This window comes from Parasteatoda tepidariorum, chromosome 12 (genome assembly GCF_982258835.1).
Source record: "Parasteatoda tepidariorum strain Cologne lab strain chromosome 12, Ptep-v5.0, whole genome shotgun sequence".
In the NCBI taxonomy this organism is placed as follows: domain Eukaryota; kingdom Metazoa; phylum Arthropoda; class Arachnida; order Araneae; family Theridiidae; genus Parasteatoda; species Parasteatoda tepidariorum.
Genome location: NC_141766.1, coordinates 58108894 through 58134774, shown reverse-complemented (window position 1 = coordinate 58134774; position 25881 = coordinate 58108894). Strand labels below are relative to the sequence as shown.

Below are 25881 nucleotides of genomic sequence, written 5' to 3'. Positions count from 1 at the left end.
GGAGGCTTGCCTTAAAATTAAAGAAGAGAAAAGGAGAAATTATTTGAAGTGAAGTGAAGTGAATTCTGTAAGCTGAATGAAGCTTTCTTAATGTTATTCACTTTCGTATTCGTTCGGTTTAGAGATGTGTTCTTCCGTACGGAAAAATCTATTTTAAACCCGCTGTTAAAATTTAATAAAACGCGTAGTGTTTATTAATCATCCAAGTTTTAGAATATTTAGTTGAACCACAGGTGAGTTTATTTTTATTAAATTCAGTTTTGAATTTTTGACTCAATTAAATTCATTGCGCAATATTTAAAAATCTGTTCTTTTTTTAGTAATATTGAACCCTAAAGTAATATTCAACTGTATTAGTGTAATTAGAAAGAAATAAAGCCTAAGATCTTATTATTTTTTTGTGATATTTAATACAAAAGTATTTATACTTTTCGTAAGCATTTCGATTTTAGAATCGAAACGACTCTTAGATTAGTTATTAAGATCATAAAAAGAAACCGTTGTAAAATAATAAATAATCTTGAAGATAGAATTATAGTTTATAAATCAATTAGTATAATCATTAGTATCTTTATAAGAAATTAAGAATTGGCGGGAAAATTATGAGTAGCGTCAGAACTAACTTGATTTCGTTTTGACTATTACTTAAAATCTAACTGGCTTTTAATGTTTTAAAATTACATTTAACTTTTTTTAAAAATTCTAGAAATAAATGTTTTAAACATAAATATAAATTCTGAAATAGGAACGCTTTTTTAAGCTTACAGAATATCAATTCTTAATTAATTTCGATTTTGTTATATAAGCCTTGTTATTTATCAAAATCTTGTTCAAGAACGTCTTATTATTGCATCGTATTATTGTTAATTTGTTTTAACTTCAGTTTTTCATAAAAGATCGCTATAAATTAAAATATAAAAAATTCTGCATTCTGCCTAACCTATTACTTTTTATGATTGAGTTTTAATCTATTGTTTAAAGTAGGTAATAAACTAAGACATATTTTATATAAAGCTTCTTAAAATTAATTATAAAATTTGACTTATCTTAAATTTTGTTTAATATTTATAATTAGCTTTTTATCTATACACAGTTGAAGAAATCTAAAGCAGGTAAATGTACAGAAATAAATAGCTGAAATCATCAATGGAATTTAAATATTATTCATGCCCTATAGTTACAAATTATACTTTCAAAATATACATCTTTCACTTCAAATATTTGCTCTAGAATTATTGCTCTGATGTATTCCTTGTTTAAGCTTTCCTTCACTGAACATAGCATAGTTTAAAAAGTAATTCAATTCACCCTTGTGTAAATCCATTTTTCATATTAAAAATTTAGTTCAATAGTTCAGTAAAAATTTAGTAATCAAGCAAATTAACATATGCATAACCCAAATAATTTTAAAAATGTTCTATTCTAAACAATGTTCTATTTCAAATGTAGTATACTAAGAAAATATTTCTACTATTACAAACATCGTGTGCACATTCTTATTGATTTTGAATGATTTTTTTTAAAATAAATGATTGATCAATTTATATTTATACATAGAATTGTTTAATAGAATATTATGTAAATAAAAATTAATTTGAGGCAATTTTTTAAATGAAATATTATACATTTAAGATTTGTTTAAGTTTACTTTATGCGTAACACATTAAAAGTGATACATAACTAAGTTGTGTTATTTAAAATATGTCAATTAAAAATATGAGTGATTTTGTTTCCATTATTCGCCCGAAATTAATATTCTGCTTTGAGCAGTACAGTCTAAATACCAGATATTTGTATGTTGCATCTCTAATTTAGTAGCAGCAATTGTTGAACATAATCTTGTATCTATTTACAATTTAAGAACTTCTTGAAAAGTTTTTGCAGTAACAGGACCCTATTTGCACAAATTCACAAAAGCAGAACACTGGTTAAAAGAATGTGACTTAACGCTTATTTTATATTCACAAATTATGAGTAGTTTTTTCACCATTTTACTATAACAGGACCTTTCTCAAAATCTCTGGACAGACCCCTGACTCTAATAATCTTCTATTAACTGTTTTGTTGCTATTATTCCTAACATAATTTCGAAGAAAGACAAATTTTTTTTTTTAATAAATGGAAGACTTTAAACATGTTTAAAATGAAGTGATTTATCAATGTAATTAGTCATTAAGAAAATAAATGGCAACAGTGTAACTTTAAGTTTTATGGTTTGTGCTACAAATTTATTGAAAGAAATTTTTTATCAAGCTCAAATGTTTATTAGAAGGTAGTGAAATTATATTTTGCTACTTGTCATGTCTGTTATGTTGCGGACATGACCAATCTAAAAATTCTCTAAAAAACATTAAATAAAAAAAGTAATAAATTTTTTAAAAATTATAGTATTACAACACTGCAAATAGTTGAAAGAAATCCAATTTTTAATAAAATAGATCTTTTAATTGCCTTGTTTTAATAAAATTTGAAGAAAAAAAATCACTAAAAAGTAAACATGTTCTTTCATAAGCACCCCATATTTAAATACTAAGCGTAAAAATGATGTTTTTTTTTAGTAATTTATTATGTAAATACAATATAGGGTGACCTGGGGTGATTCCTGATCAAAAAATGCAAACATCTATTTTGTAAGAAAACTATTCAGTCATGAATTTTAAAACGGGAAAGTCATGAATTTTAAAATCTAAAATGTAGCAGATACCCGGTAAAAAGTTTCTGCACAGATAGATTTCATTGTATTATAATTTTTATTTGTTAAACATTTTATGCATAGATAATATTTTAATTCATTTTAGTTATGTTATATTTAGTTATGTTAGTTTAGTTATGTTATTTTTTGTTATTATTTCAGGTTTAGTCTATACTTCAACGAAGAAATGAGTTCTTCTAATAGTGTAAGTATGTTGTGTTAGATAATTTTTTTTTATTTTATAATAGTTGATCAAGACTTCTGTTTGAAATAATCAGGAGTAGATTTTTTTATTAAAATGAAATTACTCTATGGAAAAATAGTAAATATTTCTTTGTTTAATATTTCAGTTCTTTATTTCTATAATTTATATATGAATTTTGAATTGCATAAAATCTTCTGAATTTTTGTAATTTCTTCTGCAATTTTTAAAATCTGGAGTAGCACGTATGTGAAACTTACTAAAAATTGGAGTAAATTAAAATGTCAATGAGTTATTTAAGCAAATTGCTTAATTTTTTAAAACTTAGTTATGTTTGCTATTGTATATTTTGAGAATGTATTCATGTGCATTTAAAGTAACTTTTAAGCACATAAATTAATTTTAAGGTCAATCCTTCAAACCATTAAGATTGTATTTTAATACATGAAAATTCGATCGGCATTAATAGTTATTCATAAGTTTATTACTGTTTTGTACAGCCGCCAAAAAAAAAAAGATATCACCTAGAATAGTTTTCTTTCTACTGATCAGATTTTCACAAACTAAGTGTCAATCTTAATGGTTCCTGGGGGTGATCTCAAATATGCTAATTAATTAGTGCTAACTATTAATTAAGTTACGAAATTAGACACGAAAACCTACTTTCTCTGAATAAACATATTATTTTTTTACATATTTGGAATCCTGATTCTAAAATTGGCACAGCTTTGAAATCTTCTCAAATATTTCAATTTTTAGTGTTATTGCTAGGGCTCCAAGTTTGTCGCGGGAAAAAAGACCCCAAAATTGCGGGAAATTTTGAAAATTATACAAATTCTAAACATAAAAAAATTTATTATATAAATGATGCAAAAGACAAAAATTGTGCGAATAATAAAAAAAGCTTAAAAATACACAACAAAAGTATTTCTTTGAATTTCAAGCAATATTAATATTTTTATTAACAGAATTTTGGTACATTGTCAGATTATTCTCATTTATCCTTTGTCTTTCATCACTTAATACATTTTTATACTTAGAAAACGATCTTTCTGCGTCGAAGCTGTTTTTAGGCACCGGCAAACTTCGAATTGCCACTTTTGCCAATTTAGGAGCTTTCGGTCTTTGATTTCCAAAACTCAATCAATTTTCCTTCACCAACACGCAATTCCTTCACCGTTGCTTTGTAAGAAGTAATTGCTGTGAAAATTTCAACATTCTTCATTCAAACTGCTAGTCCCCCCCCCTTCATCTAGAAACTGATCCATATTTAAGAAATCACACGAAGTCGTCTAGGAAAAATTAACTGGATGTGTAGAAAGGCAGTAGAAATTTCATTGCCCAGTGCAATAGCATGTATAACAATTTTTCTGTCTAAGATTTGATTTATAACATTTTCCTTCTTTTGTGATTCCAATTTCTTTTGTACTCTTACTGACTTCAGGAAGGTAATTACCCTCCTTTGGTGTAGAAAGACCACCTTAGTTGACGAGATTGTGATTATCTCTTATCTCTGAACTATTTTCATGTCATTTTGCTATTGATTTACTCCCCTAAATATCTAATCAATTTTACATGTTCAATTTAAGGTTCAGGAAAATAAAAAATTCTGTTTAATAAGAATAATAAATTAAAAAAAATCAAATTTTAAGCAATTTTCGCACACAAGTCAAAACATATTGAGAAATTCGCGGATTTTGAGAAGAAAGATGACAATTCCGCGGAAATTTGCGCTGCGACAAACCTGCAGCCCTAGTTATTGCTGAACAAAATCAGGCATTTTTCCTAACAACAAATTATACAATAATATCTTAGGAATCGTGCTAAAGTTAAAAATTAAGCAAAATAGGTTAGTATGTTATCTGGTAAAAAAATATGCATGGTTATCATAAAGAAAGATTGAAAGATATAATGAAACAATTAGTTGAATAGTTATGTGAATCACACGTGATCAGATTATTAAGAATTTAATTTCACATCTCTAAGATGCTAGGACGTCATTTAAGTTACTGAAAATATTTTGAGGCTTCTAAAAACTTTGGCAACATATTCGACAGCTTTTTATGTTCGGTATCTTTATACTCTTTATAGTGACTTATAAAACATCAATACTATTTAAGATAATCTATGTTGTAGACACAAGAAACAAAAAAAGAAAAACAATTTGTTCTTTTTTCGAAAAAAATAGTATACTTAATAAACAATCGGCTGTTTTGCATCAAATAATTTTAAACAGCGCAATGCTTTTAACTTCTTAACAAGGTTTTATTCTTAGCTAGCAGGCAATAATTCCAAGTTTTCTTTTTAAAAAGTCTTGACAATAATTTAAAAAGGAACTTTACTTTAAAGAAAACCTAAATTAAAGTACTAAAAAAAATTAATTAGTATATTAATCAAGAAGTAATATGCGTAGTAGGGTTAAGAATAAGATTTTTAAAAGTGTTAACATTTAAATAAATCGCTGGTAAAATAGTTAACCCAAACTTTCCCTGACAGGTGATTAAAAAATGTATTTTAAGATTAAGACGATATATAAAATGTTGAGAAATTTTAAGATGCTTAAAAATGGTAGTTATAAATGCTTAAAACTGTGAATTTCCAAATTCACAGTTTTAAATTGTCCAAATTTATGCATACCTTTGTATATTATTAATATTGTATCAATTATTGAGTAAACAAACTAAAAATTAAAAAATAATCACATTAAATAGGCACAATCTGGTGTATAATCATATTCTATCAAAAGCATGCTTTTATAAAATTCAACATTCGTTGAATAAAATGTTTTTTATTTAATAAAATGTTTTATTCAAATTTTTTTACTAAATTGCAAATCAGAAACATCGTATTTTATAGTGTAAATAAACTAAAAATGAAAATAATACCAATTGATTATTAGCGAAAAAAAATATTAATGAAATTTTACGTTATGCAAGCGAAGTCAAGTTCCTCGTAAGTTAATCACATTTTAAAATTAATCGCCATATTTAAATATTTTTTCATTATCACCAAATTATTTTTTTAAAAATACTTAATTTTAATTAATAAAACCAGTTAAAACTTTAGTTTTTTCAAATGAAAAGTATAAAGATTAATGTGATAAAAAAAATCATACCTTATAATTCAAAATTTTTTCGTCCTTAATTTAATTAAATAATAATAAATAATTATTAAAAATTATTATTTGCATAAATATTCTTTGGATAAATGAGTGGGTGCAAGGTTTTTTATTGCTTAATTAGTTTTTAAAATGTGACTAAAAATGGAAAAAGTGAAATTAACTTTAAGGGATCCAAACTTTTGAATTGCTCTCCTGACCAAACTATGGGGGCCACATTTCCCAGATTGCGACTACCTCCTTCATATTACGCAGTGGATTAAATTAAAAATCTGGCTTTATGTATTTCAAGTACGCTGCATCTTTAAAAATTAAATAGTTATTATTTTTAACTTAGCGTTAGTAAGAGTTTGTCTACAACTTTGCATACAGACCCACACTTGCACAAATCTATTCAAAACAATATTTTATAAGTATAGGAAAGTTAAGCTTAATAGTGTTGTAACAGTTAAAATTTAATTTAAAAAAATTTTTAATAGAAAAATCTATCTCGAGAGGAAAAGGAGGAATATGCGGACCTTCAAATGAATCGCATGAGAGAGCTCAATGAAAAGATTATGCGACGACATCACGTAAGTACAGGTTGCACCAGATAAGAACCCTGAGGTGCTGTTTCATAATTTTTTTTTTTTTTTAATCTCTTCCCTGTGGCAGAATTTTTTTGGGTGACAAAACACTCTAGCACTAATGTCTTTCTGTAAGATTTTTTAATAATAATTAATACATAAGTACTAATTTAAAGTAACAGAAGTGCTGTGTTTAAAAAAGAAAAAAAACTATATATACTTAATTGAATATGTCATTTTTTTCCCCTTCATTTTAATATGAGCAATATTTTCTCATTTTGTTGGGAGAAAAGCACGCTAATTATGCTTTTGCCCCAGAAACGCCGGTGATGTGGTTCTTACATCATCATGGAATTGTTACAGAAGCAAAAACGACATGCGTGGCACGTCAGGTGGAATTGCTGTCAGAGGACAGATCATCAGTGCCATGCATATCGTACAGTTATAAATATTTAACCCACATTCTAAAATGGAAAGCAAAAGAGACGTTAACGACATCATTTCGACAAATAGAAAAAGAAAACACGAGTGATAGTGGGTTTGATGAAATAATTTTTCCACTCCGAAACCGACGAAGAATTTTTTCTGATGACCAGGAAGAATACATAAATGAAGATTGTGGCAGAGCAACTATTACAGGCTGTGTGCATTCCCGATTATAAAAAACGCGGAATGATGTCTGTTGGAAGCACACCCAATCGCTTAGAGGCAAAGCAATGGGGACATTTCCCGAGAAAAAATTCCACCCACAAATGCAAAAAAGAATCCACAGCGAAGGTGTAGAGTGTGTACCAAACTGTATGGGAATGTAAGAAATGCCTTGTACCATTGCATGTCCCAGACTGTTTTGAAAGATATCACACTTTGCATGATTATTAATAAATAAATAAATTTAATGTTCATATTTGTATAATTTTATAATCAACCGATGTTCCATCTTCCCTTAAAAAAACTATAAAAAGTTCTAAGTTAACAATAAATTAGTTTAGAAAGTATAAATCTTTTTCCGATTTCTGTGAGGCATCGCACACTGCCTCCCAACGAGTTATACTGGACTGTTCTGGTACACGTGTCAGTGAATTTTTTTTTTTTGCGAGTGCAAGTGGTTAAAATTCTAGCTGGAGCCAGCCATTATCTTATTTTTTTTATTCTCAAGTGAGAACAGAAAAATCACAAGCATTTCCATCCCATCCGATGCATGAGAAAGGCATCTTTTGAATATAATTATGTGAAAAGAAAAATTCTTCATAAAGGAAAACTAAAATTTTTATTTCGCGAAGGAAAAATCTACAAAAACCATGCAATATTCTGCGACAATGTTGCCGAGTTGCCTCGATTTTGCCACAGGTTTTCTGTTTTTTTTTTTTTTTTTAATTTTTGCATTAGACATAGTTCTTTCTTTCCAAATCCTATAATTTTGAGTTTTTTTTTTTTTGCTTAGAGTTAAGCACATTATAGTTAGATTCAGCTTTTGTGCCATGAAAGTAAACACTAACATAGATGACTAACTTAAATTGGTGTTATACTGTAACTAATTTTTTATGTAGATATTCTTGTTGTTCTACATTTTTTTTTTATATATTTCTAAAAATAACCTGTGTATATTTTTTTAGGAAGTTAATCAAGATAGAATGGATTTTGAGCGAGAGAATCCATCTAAAAAGGTTGGAAGTAGCTATATTTTTCCTTGTTTTATGATTTTAATGCATCTGTAGCTATTTTGGTTTAGTTTCAGGAAGACTTTCTGTTTTCAATGTTATCATTATTTAGATAAAGCCTCTAATCATAAAATTTTTCTGTGTAGTTGCTACAAATATGATGTTGGTTCAATAATTAAGACCAAATTATAGCAAATGTGATATCCTTCATAAAATAGAATTTTGTCAAGAAACTTTACGGAAGAGTTTCCTTGTACTCTAAATTCAGTTCAAAATTGCAAAACTACTGGTTTTAGCACTAAAATAAAAAAAATCATCTGCATTAATTAATAACAGTACTTACTAAAATAAAGTCAATACCTTAAACCTTGCAATAAATTAATCGTATAAATATATTTCTATTCAATTTTGCTATTATTTATATATACTTAAGTTTGGTAAAATGTAAACTTTTTATTTGGCAAGAAATTTGTAAGAAATGAAAATTAAAAATATTCTCATATAATCATTTATAATTAGTTTATTTTTGTTTTGTAAATGTTCATTGCAAGGTTTATTCCCCTTCCTTTTCTTTTTTATTAGTAGACAAGATTCAATTTAATATGCAGAGCAAAAGTTAATACAGTACAGAACGATTTATCCGGTACCCAGAAAACTGGGAATAATTTCGCTTGGTTTTCCCGCCATTTTGACGCCCGGTGGCTGAGCGGTAGCGCTTCGCGCTGTCGTGCCACAGGTCCCTGGTTCGATCCTCGGGCCGGGCAAGATTCACTCAGCCTTTCATCCCTTCAGTGGGTCGATAAATGAGTACCAAGCATGCTTGGGAACTAAACACTGGGGGTTCCGCGTTCGGCTGACCACCTGACCGGAACATCTGCTCCTGCACCCCAGAGCCCAAGGTCAAGATAACTGAGATGGGCACAGTAGGCCTTGGCCCTCTATGGGCTGTCGCGCCACTGAGTTTAGTTTAGTTTTTTCCCGCCATTTTAAACTGGAAGGATGGAGAAAAAATGCGGAAGTGTTACTAATTTTTCAAGTTTAGTAGGAAAAAAGGTGGGTGGGGGTATTTTTTCCACCATTTGTCATGAGAAAACTTCTGTAACCTTGAAGTTCTTTAGGACGGGAAGAGGTAGGAAAAGGAGAAGCTTTTTATTTTCTTCCCTGCATTCAAAGAATTGGTGGTTTTCAGATATGCTACTGTCAATCAAAAAGGGGTTGCCATGCTGTTTTTGTTTTATCTTTGATTTATATGGGGGACGGAAAACAAGCATTGCACACGCATATCGTTGAACAGAAGGTGAAAGAAATAAAAAGAAAAATATATTCCTATACATTACTAAGAAAAAAAAACTGAAATGGAAGTACAAATTGGAATACGAAAACGATTAAAAAACGGAAAATTTTAGTTCAATAATAAAGTAAGAATATAGTTAAGTTGATAATTTAAAAAAAGATTAAATTTTATCATTTAAAAAGTAATCAGAGTAATTTAGTAAAATAATACTTAAAACATAATTGGAAACCATTGTCAGAGAATTCAACACTACTAAATTGCGAGATTTCTCTTCGTTTTCAGTATTGTGATTTGCACTAGCGCAACATGGAATAAAAAAAATCCAAATTTTACCGGACCAACATTATTTTTTGAAATCTTTCAGGTTCTTCTATTATTCTTAATCATTTCTGGAATGTTGTCTATTGGAAGTCCGAGTCAAGGAACATGAATTGACTTGTTAGAATTTTTTTTTTAATCTTTTATTTTTTTTCTCCAGTTTTTTCATTTTTGTTATCCGTGATTTATTATGACAAATTATTGTTCTATAATTTCTGACAATACATTATTATCGCAATTCAAAACGTTTTCTTAAATTTTTTTTATTGTCTGTTATATTTATTTATTTGACACTAATTAACGAAACAATATTTTTCGATTAAATAAATTCAGATTCTTTCGTTTAATCATGATTTCTCTTCTATTTTCAAATTTTGCTTGTTGTGGAATCGTATTTGCTTTCGTTAAAAATCCTCTGATTTTAAAAAAAAAATAAATGGAAAAGATAGTTTAATAATGAAGTATACAATTATTTATTAGGTACTAAAATCAGACGATTATTTTATGAGGCAGATTGCAGCTTTCTCTTTTTAAAAGCGATTTATTTCTGATTTCAATACCTTTTTTTTTCCTCCCGTCGTTCACAATAAATTTCGTACTTCATAAATTATATCTTTTTATTCATGAATTTTAAGATAGTTTTTTTTTAATTCAGTAGATTTTATAATCTCCCGGTTTTAATATTTATGATAGAGCCCTTTCTAGTTATTGTTTCCATTTGGTAATTTTTTAGCATTGTTTTTTTTATTTAATTTAGTTTTATTTAGTTTATTATAAGTTTCCTCAACTTCAATTAAATTAATAACTTCAATTAACTTATATATTTAATAGTTTCCTCTTGTGTTTGTTTGATATTATGATCAAAATAAGTTATCTTTGTTAATTTCGCTGTTTTACCATCTTAATTTATATTTTTCTACCTATCCATCTTATTTATGATTTAATTTTTTTAAATAGAAAATCTAAACGTATTGCATTTTTATTATTTTCCCCCCTTCTATTTTTAAAAACGTTCGCTAGTTGATTAAATACGTTTTAATTTTATTTAAATATAAATAAAATGTTGAATATTTCATTAATTTAGTTGTTTTGGGGGATGTTCTTATTAATTTATTGATTAATTAGTTCTCCCTTAAGATTTTTTTTTTTTTTAATACTTCGGATGATAATTTATTTATTTTATACCTAAAGATTAAAAATATAAGTTTTTATTGTTTATTTATTTTTATTATTTATTTATTTGCTTATCTGTTGGTAAAATGCATTATTTTTTAGTTATTTATTCTTTTTGTGATTTGATTTAATAAATAAGAATTAACTTTAAATATGGATTGTTTATATATTTGTTAGTTTCTTTATAGGACGGTCTGATATTAGATGCTAAAAATATGCTTTGTTTTACAAACTTATTGGTACTTTTCTTTCCAATAATATATTAGATTTTAATTAGCGTTTAAATTTTAGTTTTTTTTAAAAATCGGTTTTAAAATGACACGCAACATAAATAGGATAATCTTGCTATTTTTAGCATTGTAATTTAACAACTACTTGACCTACCTACTCATGGGACATCTGGTCTTTACTGTTAGAAAGAATAGTTTAAAATAATTTCACATCTTGACCTTCACCTCCAGATGGGCACATATTTTACACACAGCTTCATTTATTTGACATTGGTTCCACCCCATTCTCTTCTATCTCTGACATTAGTAGATCATCCATCATTTATCTACTTGTGCTAGGATTAGTTACAACGTGTGAGGCGAAAGCTTGGAATCTTTTTTAGTGTGTGAAGAATTTATTTTAATTTTGGAATTTTATAGCACATGTGATCTTGAAAGAAAATGTCTTCCTCTATTTCAACGTCTAAAAAAAGAAAGCGCGTGAGTTTATCGATAAAAACAAAAGTAGAAATTTTAAAAAAATTAGATGAAGGTTCTTCAGTAAAATCTCTTAGTGAGCTTTATAACGTAGGGACTCAAACCATTTATGATCTTCGAAAAGACGGTCAAAAGAAAAAAATACTGGCTCTGTTTTCAAATTCCGAGCGAGAAGATGCAATGAAAAATCGAAATACTTTGCATCAGGCAATAAATGAGGATGTCGACAAAGTATTAATGGAGTGGATAAGACAGAGAAGATCAGAAAACTTTCCTTTAACTAGACAAATAATTATAGCTCAGGCGAAAAAATTTCATAATTAGCTTGGCATCTTGCGAGTACAGCATAGGATGGTTTGCCAGATTCAAAGCAAGAAACGGCATTCCATTAACAAAATTTTGCGGGGAAAAAGCCTCAGCCGATATAGAAGCCGCTGAGAATTATGTAGATTTTTGTGCTGAATGTGGTTCAGAGTTTTACCCTAGAGCAAATTTTTAACGTTGATAAAACGGGTCTCTATTACAAATATCTACCAGATACTACTTACACTACAACAGATGAAATCAATCCTAGTGGTTTCAAAATAGCAAAGGATAGGCTGACATTATTAGCCTGCGCGAGTGCAGCGGGCACGTGTAAATTAAAACTGACTGTTATTGGCAAAAGTAAGAATCCCCGGGCATAGAAAGATGTTAAAGTTTTGCCTGTAGTTTATAAGGCTAATAAAAAAGCTTGGATCACACAGGAACTTTTCACAGAATGGTTCCAGAAGGAATTTGTGCCTAATTCACGTGCACATTGCAAATCGGTGGGATTGCTCGATGACTGTAAAATTGTTTTTAGACAACTGTACGGCACATCCACCTGCACCTGTTTTAACTGCCAATAATATAAAAATTCAATTTCTCCCTCCAAACTGTACGTCCTTGATACAGCCTCTTGATCAAGGCATTTTACGAAACTTAAAATATCGTTATAAGGTTGAGTTTTTAAAGAAGGTGATCGACGCAGCTAATGAAGGAAAATCCATCCAAGATTTTCTGAGAACATTCACAGTGAAAGATGCTATATGGTTATCAGCAAAAGCATGGGAATTTGCTTCCCATTATACATTAACTCACGCATGGCGGAAGTTAATTCCGACATGTATTTTTTTAGAAGAAGATGTTGACGACTCTCCTTTTGAAGGATTTAAAATTTCAAAAGAAAAATATTTCCAAAATGAGCTCCAGGAATACTCTGGTTAGAGTATTCGAGGATACTCTGGAATACTCTGGCTCCAGGAATACTCTGGTTAGAGTGGGACCTTCTGTCAGAAACAGAGATTAATGAATGCTTTAATATCGATAATGACGTCCCAATTGTAAACGAAATGATAGATTCCGAAATTATTCAGATGGAGTTTTGAACCCAGGCGTTGAACAAAAAGAAAGTGAGGATGAGGCTGAACAAGTTGCTGTCATATCTAATGAACGATGTATCGAATTAACAAAAGAACTGATAGCTGGAATGGAACAGAAAACATTTATTGAGAAAACTCATATAATGGCTGTTTATAAAATCCAACAGTTGTTTCTTATGTTGATGAAATGTTTAAAAAATAAATATATGCGAATTTTGTATTTTTCAAACTTACTTTTCTTGTCCAAACTTTTAAATGTTATTTTTTTATTCTTTTAAATGTTATTTTTCTTTTTTTTTTTAATTTAAGAGAACTTTTCTTTTCTTAAAATGTTTTACTTTGTTTTCATTGTAGTTTGGGTTCGATAAAACATCGATAAACTACGTTTTTTTGGCGATCCAGAAAACCGGGAAATTCAGACATCCGGGATAGCGATGGTCCCGAGCTTCCCAGATAATTGGTTCTCTACTGTATTAAAATTTATAAAAAATAGTATTACCTTCATTACCACAGTACCTTCAGTTGAAATTATGAAAATAAAATATTTTAATAAAAGAAGAAAAAATTGAAAGTAACTGATTTTAACTTTTATATCAGCTGTGGTAATATAAATTTAATCTTTCCTGTCATCAGGTGTAATACATTTGATTTATCACCCTGCTTAAGAATTATTGTCTAATTGTATTTGTATATAATAAATTACTAATTGTCCTTTTTAAAATTTGTTTGTAAGATTTCCCTTGATCGAATATTAAAAAAATTATTTACTGGCCCACTGTTATAGAATGTTAGCTTATGCCTATGAATTAAAGGTGTAGATTTTTTTTTTAATTCTTCAGTTTTATGAATATAATTTTTTGCAATAAATGGTGTTTTGTTGTTTATTGTTATAGATAATGAGTGTAAAGAGCCGCAATGGCTCAGGGGAAAGAAAGTTCACCTTCCAATGAGGTGAACCGGGTTCAAATCCCAGCGATGGCTGGTCTATACGGATCCGCATCCGGCTTGCACCGACCACAGTGCTGTCGTGAAATAACCTCTGTGGTAGACGGATCATGGGTTCGAGTCCCTTCGCTGTCAGGCTAACCATAGGAGGTGCTCATGGTCTTCCTCTCCATGTAATGCAAATGCAGGTTAGTTCCATCAAAAAGTCCTCCACAAAGGCAAATTTCTCCCAATACTTGATCCAGGAGTTCGCTTGTCTTCTGGATTTGAGTTCAAAATTACGAGGGTACAGCGTTGAACATTAGTAGTCGTAAACCCAAAAATTGGGTCGGCTGTTCAACAACGGTTATAAAATAAAATGTAAAAAAATAGTGTAAACATTATAAATATCTAACTTATTTGGTTAATAAAGGCTTAGAATTTACAGGTAATAGGAGAAATATTTTTATTGTTATCTCTTTGATACTAGTATTTTGATTCTTTTTTAAAATTTTACTTTTTGCAGTTGCCACCTAAGAAAGATTCACCCAAGGAGGAAAGGAGAGTAAGATGTTCTGAGAAAAGAATTGTGAGAGAATGGGATGCTGGGAAAACTTCTGAGTTGAGGTATGCTTTAATCCTTTTGCTGAATATATTTTTTTTATCATGCATTATAGTAATTGTTGTCATTCCCAGAGAAGGATTGCTACGAAGTCTTTTTCTTTTTATACCGCCAGATGGCGTTCTTTTTAAATGAGTATGTGTTTGTTTGCTTTTTGTTAATAAACTATTACTTTCTGTCTGAATCTCGATCCACGGACTATAGTAATGAATCAAAAAAAATTTTCTTTTAATTTTAATGATAAAATAGATAAGTATTTAAAAAATGTAAAGTGACCAGACTTATGAATAAAAAAATAAAATTTGAATTGTTAAGCATTAAATAAATTTTGTATAACAATTGTAGATGGTATTAGAAAATGAAAAATGGTTGCCAAAATTAAGTTTTTCTATTTTATTTTAGTGATAGAGGATCTGATGACAGAGAACAACGTTATGCTAGATCAAACAAAAGAGGAGGTAAGTTTTTAAGAAAAGTTTGTGAAAAAGTTTAATTCTAGTAACTATGGCCTGTACCATCTTTAAAAATTCATCAAGGGTAGGAATTAAAAAAATGTGTTTTAGCAAGTTTTATGTGTATTTTGTGTTTCAGGTACTTTTAAATAGTTCTTAGATAAAAATAACGAGTCTAAAATTTCTAAACTACTACAAAAATTCAAAAAACAGTTCTGGCACATGTTGTTCGCATCGTTTAAGGTCAAAAGACCACATGGATATTTTTGGACACTTCTGAGAGGGATGCCCTCTTCCTTTCAATCTATACATTCAATTCTCCCACCTAAAAATTTTTCCCTTTTCTTGCTGGAGAGTGTATATACTATTCCATATGACTTTGACCTACCTGCAGGAGGGAGAAAATGTTGACCACGTGTGCAGACAGGTTATCCGCGCACCTAGAAAGTCATGAAAAATCATGGAAAGTCATGAATTTCAGTATTGAACAAAATTTGTCATGAAATGTCATGATTTTTGCTATTTTTTTAAAAAATCATTGAAAGTCATGATTTTAGGTCTCCGGTGTTGCAAGTGCTGCACCGATCCGCGCCAATTGTGAAAACCTGTGCCTACATGCTTCAAATTGAAGTAGTAGGCTTAAATTGCGCCGATCTGCACCAAAAGGGATAATTTCCCCTGGGTACCGCCAAATCACAATTTTGCTGCAACCCAGCTACTGCCATGTTGGGGGGGGGGGGTTGCTCTGGATTCAGTGGGAAGGATTCTTGCACTCTCATGTGCAACTCTGCTTCATTTTGAAAGATAGTCTCAATTTCAAGTTTCCTTTTCCACTCTCTGATATGGAACTGAAGCTTCCCTCGAATTTTCGGGGACCAACTAAACATTGCCAAATTTTAATAGCAAATGAAAATTTTATTTCCCTTGTTAATTTCATCGTTATTAAAGTGCCATCGTCTTCGTCAATGGCAAGCTAATGGCCTTCTTGCTCTATCCTATTTATAGAATAGTACCCATGATCTTGGAATTATCTTGGGGACCATTCACTAAGTACATATTTTCATGATCCTTAGAGCAGTCAAGAATCACAAAGCTTCATAACCTCAAAATTTCCATCTCCTTTTTATTCATTTAATTTAATAAAGATATGAATTAATTGAGTTTCTTAAACGTAAATTTTTCCTGAGGGAACATCTACTAATTGCATATTGTTCTTAAAAATTTATTTTACTTCATTTTTTTTTTTACTAATATTTTTTTTTACCTATTGCATTTTATTATTGTGTTATTACTTTCAAAATTTTCAGTGCTCTTATTTTGATTTAGGAAAAAACTTAATAATATTTAGAAGCAAGATTTTAAATAAGTGTGAAGAGAGGGGCTTTCAGAATTTTTAAAGTAGCAAAAAAATCTTATGTTTTTCAGATTTGTCATTCAAAAATACTTTAATTCAGCTCTTAATGATTTGATTTAAAACAATTGATATAAAAAAATTTAATTACCACAGATTTGTTAAATATTATGAGTGTAGGGACGATATAATAATTTACTTCTGAAATTGTTTTTTTAGCTTCTCATTGTATTTGCATTTAAAAATTATTTAATTTTTTTTTAATCATTTCATTAATGAAATACTGTACTAGATAACCAATTTTAATTTGAAAAAATTTAGGGCCATTCACTAATTTACATTTGTAATATAAATTTATTAAAATTTGCTTAATTCTTTACATATTTTTATAAATTCGGTATGATCAATATTAATCTTGTTAATGTTTTGTTGAATATACTATTACAAATAACATTTATTTAAATTTTAATAAAAATACACTCAATTACCTTAAATAATAGTTAACTTAATTAGTTTTAAATTACCTTTTTAAGAATTAAATAATGCAATTATTAATTTAAAAAATAATATGAGCCACTCAATATTGAATTTATTTAAATTGTTTTTGCCAAAAGCTCATTTTTAAGAAATATTTTAAATAAATTTTTAGGTTTTTTCCAAACTGAGACATCATTGTTTCACTTGCTGTATGATGAAATGGTGTCTCTAGTTTAAGCATTGTTAGGACGTTTTTTTAAGAGTTCTGCTTTTCTTAGTTTGACAGGGAAGGACTTAAAATCTTTGGATGTAGAAAACGCAGAAATTTGGCAAAATTCAAATTTAATAGATTATGGACTAGATACCACAAATGCGATGACATCCTTATCTTCTTCTTACCTTGTTTGGCACAGTGTGTCCTCTTTTGGACTTCGTGCCACTAAACCCTACATTCAATCCAATCCCTTATCTTCTTCAGAAAAAAATTCTATGTATTTAGGTGCCAGGTCTATGGCATGTGCAAAAAGTTATTAAAGGCATTGCCTTTGCAAATAGGTCACTGTACCATCTTTAAGTGCTGAATCCTGTAATGAGAATGGAAGACACTCCTAAAGAGGCATCTTTGTTGCTGTTACATGGAGAACCAGAAGGTTATTCTTCTGACTCAAATGAATATGCACTAATTGATGTGTTTTGGAATTATTTTGTGACTTGTGAATTGATGTGTTTTTGTGCGTATTTGGACTATTTTGCAAAGAAAGATCATTTGGGAAATATCAAATATCCTCTTATAACAAAGCTTATTAAAGCTCTTTTGTGCATACCACATGGGAATATATGTGTGAATAAAAAGCTACTTGACAATAGGGCAAGTTTAAATTTGCATAGTGTTAATGGTTTGAGACAAGTTGTGTCATATATCAGCTGGGGGTTTAAATAACTTTAAAGTTGACAAGGATATGATTGAAGGGACTCGTGCAGCATTTAAAAATTATTCTGCTTGATTAGAGGTTGAGAAAAAAGAAAGCAAAAAGAATGTGAAAACACTGAAACTGAGGAAAGCAGATTGATAGCTGCTGAAATTGATTTGCTAAAAAAATTGAAGGCTTTATAAGATCTCATAGCCACAGCTGAAAAAAATATTAAAGATGAGTTAAATAATAAAGACATGTCGATTATAGAAAGCGGACAGATCCTCTAATCTGAGGCTAAGTCGAGGATAGCAGAATATTTAACAGCATTGCAAGATACCAAAAAGAAACTTAGTTTGTTTATGCAGGCACCTTCAAAAAAGTGTAAAAAGTAAGATTTGTTGTTAATGAACAAAATTAAAAACTCTTGCTATTAAATTCTTGTTTTAATTCTTTTTATTAAATATGCTCCAAATCTTTGTTTCGCTGCTCCAAAATTGTTTTTTTGTTGCTCCAAAACCATGTTTTGCCACTTGCACCACTTCCGAAAAATCTATTTTGTAAATGGAATCCCCCCCCCCCAATTTCATCTTGTTCCAAATATCTGAATTCCTAACAAAATCACCCCTCAGGCATATTTTATTAGAATATAAAATTATTTTATCACGTTCTTTAAAAATTATGGTGTTCTATCAAAAAATGAAAGTAAAAACATTATTTCTAGATGGAATTATCTTTTAAACTCTTCTGCGATTTGCGAATTTTTATTATTTATTTTTTTAAAATTTTATCAATTTGAAATTCTAGTTGAAGCAAACCAGTCATTGGTGAATTTTTTTTATTCCGAAATGAGAACAGACAAATCAGGAGTATTTCTTTCCTTTCAGATGAACAAGAAAAGTGTCTTTAGAATACAATTCTACAGAAGAAAAATTATTTGCTTTTGTATTTTTTTCAGCTATTTTATTGTTTCAACTCTTTTTTTACTCTGTTTTTTAAATTTAAAATCCATAAATATGAAGATGCAGAGTATAGCAGTTTTGGTTATACCTATCATTTCAATTAATGTTATTATAATGCTTTTTTTAATTTATTGTTGTGTTTTTGTCGGAGAAAATAGTAACTTCTTTAAGTCATGAAAAATTCTAACAAATTCAGGAAGAAATTCCTAAAATAAAATTTTTTAAATTGTGTTGCAGGGAAGGGAGGGGGGGCTTTTTTGGTACTGATTGACAATCATTATTTGTGTGAAACTACAGGGGGCATTTTATCTGTATTTTACAGTATATGTGCCATTTTTTTCCGTAGCAATTTATATTTCTTTTAATTTTGCAGGCTATTATGATGAGAAACTCAATAGAAGAGATGGAAATTGGGAAAACTATGGAAATTCCTATCAAAGACCTAGTACATCCCGTATGAGAAATCAAGACTCAAGATCATATCCACATAATAAAAATACTTGGAGATCTAGTGGACAGTATCAGCATAAAAGCAATAATTCCTCTAATAGGGATTTTAAAAATTGGAATAATGCTCCCAGGAGACAACAATTTTCATCCAATGCTGATAATGATAAAGTTTGGAGAAATGATGAACTTAATGAAGCTCGACATAAACAAAGCCGCGTAGAAAACTGGGTACAGTCAATAAGTACTGAAAACTGGAGTGATGATGATGATGATGAGTATTCTAAGAAACAGTCAAACTCAAGAACCAAAACAGCAAATTATGGTAAGAAGTATGAAGAACCAGCTCATAAGACTCCTTACAAAAATTATAATAGAAGACAATATCATGAAAAAATTCACCAATCCTCAACTTCAGATTCCAGTTATAAAGAAGATCGCAGACCACGATATGATCGACACCACGATCCTGAACCAGTTAGGGATAATGCTTCAAATGCTAGAGGACCAGTTAAAGATTATACTTCAAATGCTAGAGGATCAGATCAGCAAAACTATTCAAGGGAAAGGGTAAAAAAAGACAGATTTAAAGACCGTTCACCAGAGTATAAAAATAAAGCAAGTACTTCTGCAACTTCAACAAAGCAAAGGGATCCTGAATTTAGGAATAATCATTCGAGAGCAAATATAAAATGTAATAACAATAGAGCCAGTGATAATTGGGCTGATAAGAGTGATTTCGAAAATGGCTGGGGCAGTAATGTTGCTGATAAGGAAAGGAGCTCTGCAGCTACGGCAACAGGGGGAGGTGGAACATGGAGTGATCAGGAAGATTATAATAATGTAGATGATAATACCTCAAGAAACATTACAACAGGCTGGGATCAATGTGCTTCGTATTCTTCAAACTGGGAAAATTCAGAATCTGCAGCTCCAAGAAACAGAAATAACAGTGCATGGAATAATCAGAAGAGATCAGGAAAATCTGATAGCCATAAAACAAATAAAGGTTCTGAGCAGACAAGTTCTGGAAATTGGAGTCATCAAAACTCTGGCAAAAAACCCGTAAGAACCCACAATAGAAACTTCAAGAAATCGGATGAAAAATCTGCACAATGGCAGGCTGATAAGAATCATATTAACAACCGTTTACTGCGATATGCCTATGGTGAAAATTATCACTATGGAGATTTTGAAGGCAAAAAGAAAGACATTGAAGTTGTTGATTTATGTTCCAACAGTGACACTGAATATGAACCGAACCATATGCAAACAGGTTCAGAAACTGTCAATGATCAAAAATGTGAGGAAATGTGTGAGGTTACTTCTACTACTAATTGGAATATTCCAGAGAGTGAGGCACAAGGAGGTAGCAATTTTATAGTTGAGCGAGGTGATTTTGCAGGAAACCTAGAAATTGCCAATGTTCAAGATGATTCCTCAGTTGAAATTCTCAATGATACTTATAATGAATCCACAGAGAACATGAGATGTGCAGTTGGGGAATCTGGGTCTGAATCTGTCTTATATCTAGTTGGGGATAAGGATCTCAGTGTTTCTCTTCTTTCTGACGAATATGAGGCTGATATAACTCAATGTCACATTGTAAACTCTTCTTATTTTGATATGTCAAATATTAACATTCCATGTGGTGAAAATGGTTTTATTGAAGCTAGACACATTCCGGAGGAGGAATTTCTGGAAATGGGTCAATCTGAACATTTAAATGAAGCTGAGACGGAAAATTCATCTGATACTACTCTACTTATAAGCAACACAAATGGGGAAAAAAGGAAAATTCCCATTGGAACTTCTGAAGACTTATCAAATTCTCGTGATTTGTTGAAAGAAAGTATTGAACCATCTGTTTCAAGTAGTCATTCAGGGGGAATAATTTCTTGCTGTGATTCCTCTGGCACCAAAAAACGTCCACCGAAGGAAATTGTAAGTTTCTCAAAAGAAGCTGAACTTGAACCAATACCTGGTGCCTTATTAGATGATGGATGGTCAACTGTGACTGATGAAAATGACAGTGATTTTGCCGAGGAAGGTGACTAAGTCAACATAAACTATAATTTAATTTTAAATAGGTTTCTTTGTCATTTTCAACACCTATTTTTGAACCTACTCATTTAGCATTCATAATTTAGTTACAAAACTAAATGTATACATTCAATGTTTCTGTTTAAATCTACTCTCTCTATTTTTGTTAAATGAGAAGTATTTCTTTTTAAGTAGTAATAGTTTTGATAACTATTCATTTGTTATAAAAATCCAAGCTAAATATTTTCAGTACAATTTAATGAGGCTGTTCTAAAACTTTTTCACTAATAGTACTTAAAATTTGTTTTATATTATCATTCAAAAAAATAAAATAATAAAGAAAAATGACAAAGCATTCTAAATATCTGCCACTTTAATTATAAATTTTTGGTCTTGAAGTATTTTTAAATATTTTTTCTTCATTTATAAATTTTATTTAGCTTGAAAAAGTAATTATATTCTTTTGTGTTTGAGTAATTATTTATAACTTTTTAATGTACTGTATTAAAGTCAATTTTGTTAAATATAAAATGAGAAGAAAAATTACTGATGTCTGTTAAATACTTTACAATATATAGTATAAATTATATTTTTTGGAGTGGAAAATGACTAAACTTCTGGCAATTTAGCAAAATGTTCATTAATTTGTTAGTAAACAAATTCATCATTATCAAGATATTTGCCAAGAAACTTGTTATTGATTAAAAAGTTGTTCAGCAAGTTGTAAAAAATCATCATTATTGCACATTAACAAAACGAAAGATTATCATAAACATTATATATATGTCTGCCAATTCATTGTTAAGATCTTAAAACTTAATTATAAATTTATTCAATGTTTATATCACAGTTTATTAAAGCTTCATTTGCATTATCTTTACAATGGTTCTATTATATTTCATAATTAAACTGCTTTTAAAAAAGCTTTTAGGTGGCAAAAAGAATCAATTGAAATTTCTAAATATCAAGTTACTGAAGACACAATTTAAATCTTATTGTATAAGATATGAAATTTTTTTTTTTTAAGGATCTTGAAACTTTCTGAACAAGAGAGATTATTTCCTTGGAATTGTTTTCATGTAATTTTTTTTCTGAGAAACGTCCTATAGTCTAGCTCTGACTTCATATTTTCCTTTTGTGCTATGCTGCCAGTAGTCTTTAGCAGAGGAATTTCTTTTATTTTTTTCTTGAAGATTTGTCTTAAAATTACCAACAATTAAATTTTTCTATTTTTTGTGATCTATTGTTATTTGCATTTTCATATGTTAATTTTTTGCACGTTTTCATAAATTTATTTCATATTGTCTGTTTTCACATGTTTCATTTGTTTGTTTCTTAAGAATTTAATTGATTTTCCTTTAATTGAAACACATTATTTCGCAAATTGTCAGTTGAAAACCAGCTTATTCGAATTAAGTGTTAATATTTAAAGGGAATTTTAAAACTTTTTTGAGTAGTTTTCCTAGAGGACTATTTTAACATATGATGACTATTATTTCATATAGTCGAATCAAGTGCTAACTACTCATTTGTAATAATTTTGATAACTACTGAAAACATTCAGTTGATAATTCAAATTGAATGTTTTTAGTACAATTTAATTATTAAAAAATACTTTTTTCAATTCTAGTTTGTAAGGAAAATTTTGAAATATACAAAAGTTTATTATTCAATCACTAAGTGAAGTTTTTGGTCTTAATTTAATATCTTAACTTAATCATTAATAAATAATATTTATTAGTGATTTTTTTTTTTTTGTAAAACGTTTTTTGCTGATTGGCTGCTGTACATTCGGTATTCAGTTGATTTTTTTGACCAAATTTAAGTTGATCATTAATAAATAATATTTATTAATGAATTTTTTTGTTGAAAAACTTTTTAGCTATTCGGTTGCGGAATATTTGGTATTCAGCTGATTTTTTTGGCCGAATTTTTGATATTGAGTTATACCGCCAAATCATTATCTGTTACATGCCTATTTCTAACATATTCATCAGTGCTAATATCTATGATACATTCATTATTTTTAAGCAATTTGTTGATAATTGTTTCACTAAATACGAAAGTATTGATATTTGCACTATTGTTTATTGAAAACATAATTTTAAAAATGATAACTCTGCTGTTCTTCAGGCTGTTAATTTTTTTATGTTGGAAATCACATTAACTTCCGTTCTTTTAAGATGTTATGTCATGTATTTCTTCCAATCATGTGCCAAAACCAACTTATTTAATTATATTCAACGCATATTAACGTTTTTAAAATACTTCCACTACCTTTATGATGGTAGTATTTATAAATTTTAGATAATTTCTCAAATGGTTAAAAAAATCCCTCTTAAAAAATTCAAATTTCAGAAAATAGCAAGTTTCTGAACTCATCTACAAACTGAAAAATTAAAGCTTGCAGAACAACAGATTGTTTCCTTATTTTTGAGAATTTTTATCCTAACAAATATTCTATCCCATGACAAATTCTATCTTAAAATTAATTTGTCTTGAAGTTAAAAAAATTATTCAAATTTTATATTGCATTGTATTCCTATCATTATTTCATATTGCATATTGTTATACGCATTTGGATGCATTAATTTTCAGTACATGTTTTCAAATGTTTCTTGCATGTTTTTTGTTTTTTACTTATTTCAGTTTATTCAACTCAAAAATTAAAATTTTTTTCTTCATGTAAACATATAAATCAAATTTTTCTTTGATTTTTTATATGTAGTTTATAACTCATTAATTTGAATTAGATCTTAGAATTAAAGGATAAAATAGTAAAATTTAATGCCAACATATGTAATTTTACTTATTTAAGTGTATTTTTTTAAAAACTGATAATATATTTGCCATTGATAACAATTTATTGTACATCTATGTATTGTTTATTGTACATTCGTGGTACTTTTCCTGTTTAATTCATTAAATATCAAGTTTCCTATTGTTGGAACCTTTAAGATTTTTTTCTCCTATGTTTTTTGAAATTTTGCATTAAGTCCAAGATGTTATTGATATTTTTTTAAGTGTACATATTTAAGCAAAAATTTCTTCCTTTGAAAGAGAATTTGTTAAAATATGTTCAAAATATTCATATTCAAGAATTTATAATCAAAGTATAATTTGTAAGAGTCGTTCAGTTTTTAAGCTATAATAAACATGGTTGAGAAAAATATTTTAAAGATGTTGTACAATATTAATTTTTCCTAAATGGGAAACTTGGCTTCTTGTGACTGGAAGAATAAAAGCATGAATATTATTACTCTTTCTTATTATTTTCTGCATACATTAGCCTCTTTCCTTCATTTTTCTATTTAAGGCCATGTCTGCTATGCAATTGAAAAAATGCAAGTGCTTCATGCTAAATTTCTAGAAGTGGCTTGACAGCTCTTTTCTTTCTATAGCAAATTCTATAGAAAATAGAATTTCAGAAAACTGATAAAAGAAATTGTTTTAAAAAAAATCTTTTTTCACAATAGATATCTCAATTTTGAACTTTTAGTCACTTATGTTGATTTTTCTGTTGTAAGGCAGATGTGTTCTCTTATTTTGTTATTGGCCATTAAGGAAGAGGGGGTGCGACTGTTCTTGTTTCCCAATGGCGCCATCTCTATCCAAGAATTCGACTTCTACCACAATAATACGTTGCACCAGTTTACAGGATGGACCCATTCATATATCCATTCATTCAACCACAGATTGTAGTTTTTACTTTCAGGTCAGAGAATGATCAATCTCTAATTCAGTAACCCCTGAAGTATAATTTGTGTTGGGAACATGGAAGACTTTGGGACTCAACAGATTTAACGTGTACCAGTCACCATTTACTGCACGGGGAGACTTGGGCTGGCAGGATTTGAACTTCTGTTCTTATAAACTTGAGTCCAGCATCCTTCCAACCAGGCTACTTTGGCCTTACGTGCTCTCTTATACAGTCCCTGGCCAAATTATAAGATGCACTATAAGATTCTATGCTAAATCTTAATTATCAGGTGATACTATACAGCTTTATTGTTTTTATGTCACTGAAACCGGTTTGCACTTGTATTTAAATTATACGATATATAATATAAATTTAATGATATATTACTTAAATATAGAATATTTATTATATCAGGTATTATAGTTGTATATTACAATAATTAGACTAAATTATTAGATGCACTGTAGTTTTTTTAATAATTACATGTTTTGCATGAGTTTATATGCAACACTTTTATATTTAAACATACATGTAATGGGTTTTTATTTAGGATATATTTTATATACTTCCTATTTGCATTAATATATTATATTTTCAATGTATTAAATTACAATGTTAACCAATTGATACGCGAACATGAACAAGTAGAAACTGGTTTCAGCAGCGTCAAAACAAAAATGCTGTATAGTATCACCCGATAATTAAGATTTTACATACAATCTTAGAGTGTGTCTAATAATTTGGCCATGGACTCTAGATTTGAAAATAATAGAATGATGGAAAGGAATAACAATGACAAAGGATCTGCATATAAAATAGTAAAAATATATTTTAATTATTTTAAATAAAGTTTGAATTTTT

The 25881-nt window shown here is 29.0% G+C and overlaps 1 protein-coding gene across 3 annotated transcripts; it reads left to right on the top strand.

The window, feature by feature from the left end:
- Nucleotides 1-35: 35 nt before the first annotated feature.
- LOC107453506 (uncharacterized) lies at nt 36-24576 on the top strand. 3 transcript variants are annotated; one of them, XM_016070373.4, is made up of 7 exons: nt 36-233; nt 2855-2897; nt 6492-6584; nt 8192-8242; nt 14582-14682; nt 15080-15135; nt 19204-24576. In XM_016070373.4, exons 2-7 carry the CDS (start codon nt 2880-2882, stop codon nt 21333-21335), a joined length of 2451 nt encoding a protein of 816 aa, XP_015925859.2. In that variant the 5' UTR covers nt 36-233; nt 2855-2879; the 3' UTR covers nt 21336-24576. The 3 variants fall into 3 exon arrangements, with proteins under 3 accessions (XP_015925859.2, XP_015925860.2, XP_042903040.2); XM_043047106.3 differs by having other exon boundaries at nt 75-233; nt 2855-2901; XM_016070374.5 differs by lacking the exon at nt 6492-6584 and having other exon boundaries at nt 61-233.
- The last annotated feature ends 1305 nt before the right edge of the window (nt 24577-25881 follow it).

Bases quoted from the DNA above. Each gene is read 5' to 3' on its own strand.
- LOC107453506 (XM_016070373.4), top strand. The intron at 6,585-8,191 runs GTAAGTACAGGT...ATATTTTTTTAG, and splicing joins AGATTATGCGACGACATCAC to GAAGTTAATCAAGATAGAAT. The intron at 15,136-19,203 runs GTAAGTTTTTAA...TTAATTTTGCAG, and splicing joins TAGATCAAACAAAAGAGGAG to GCTATTATGATGAGAAACTC.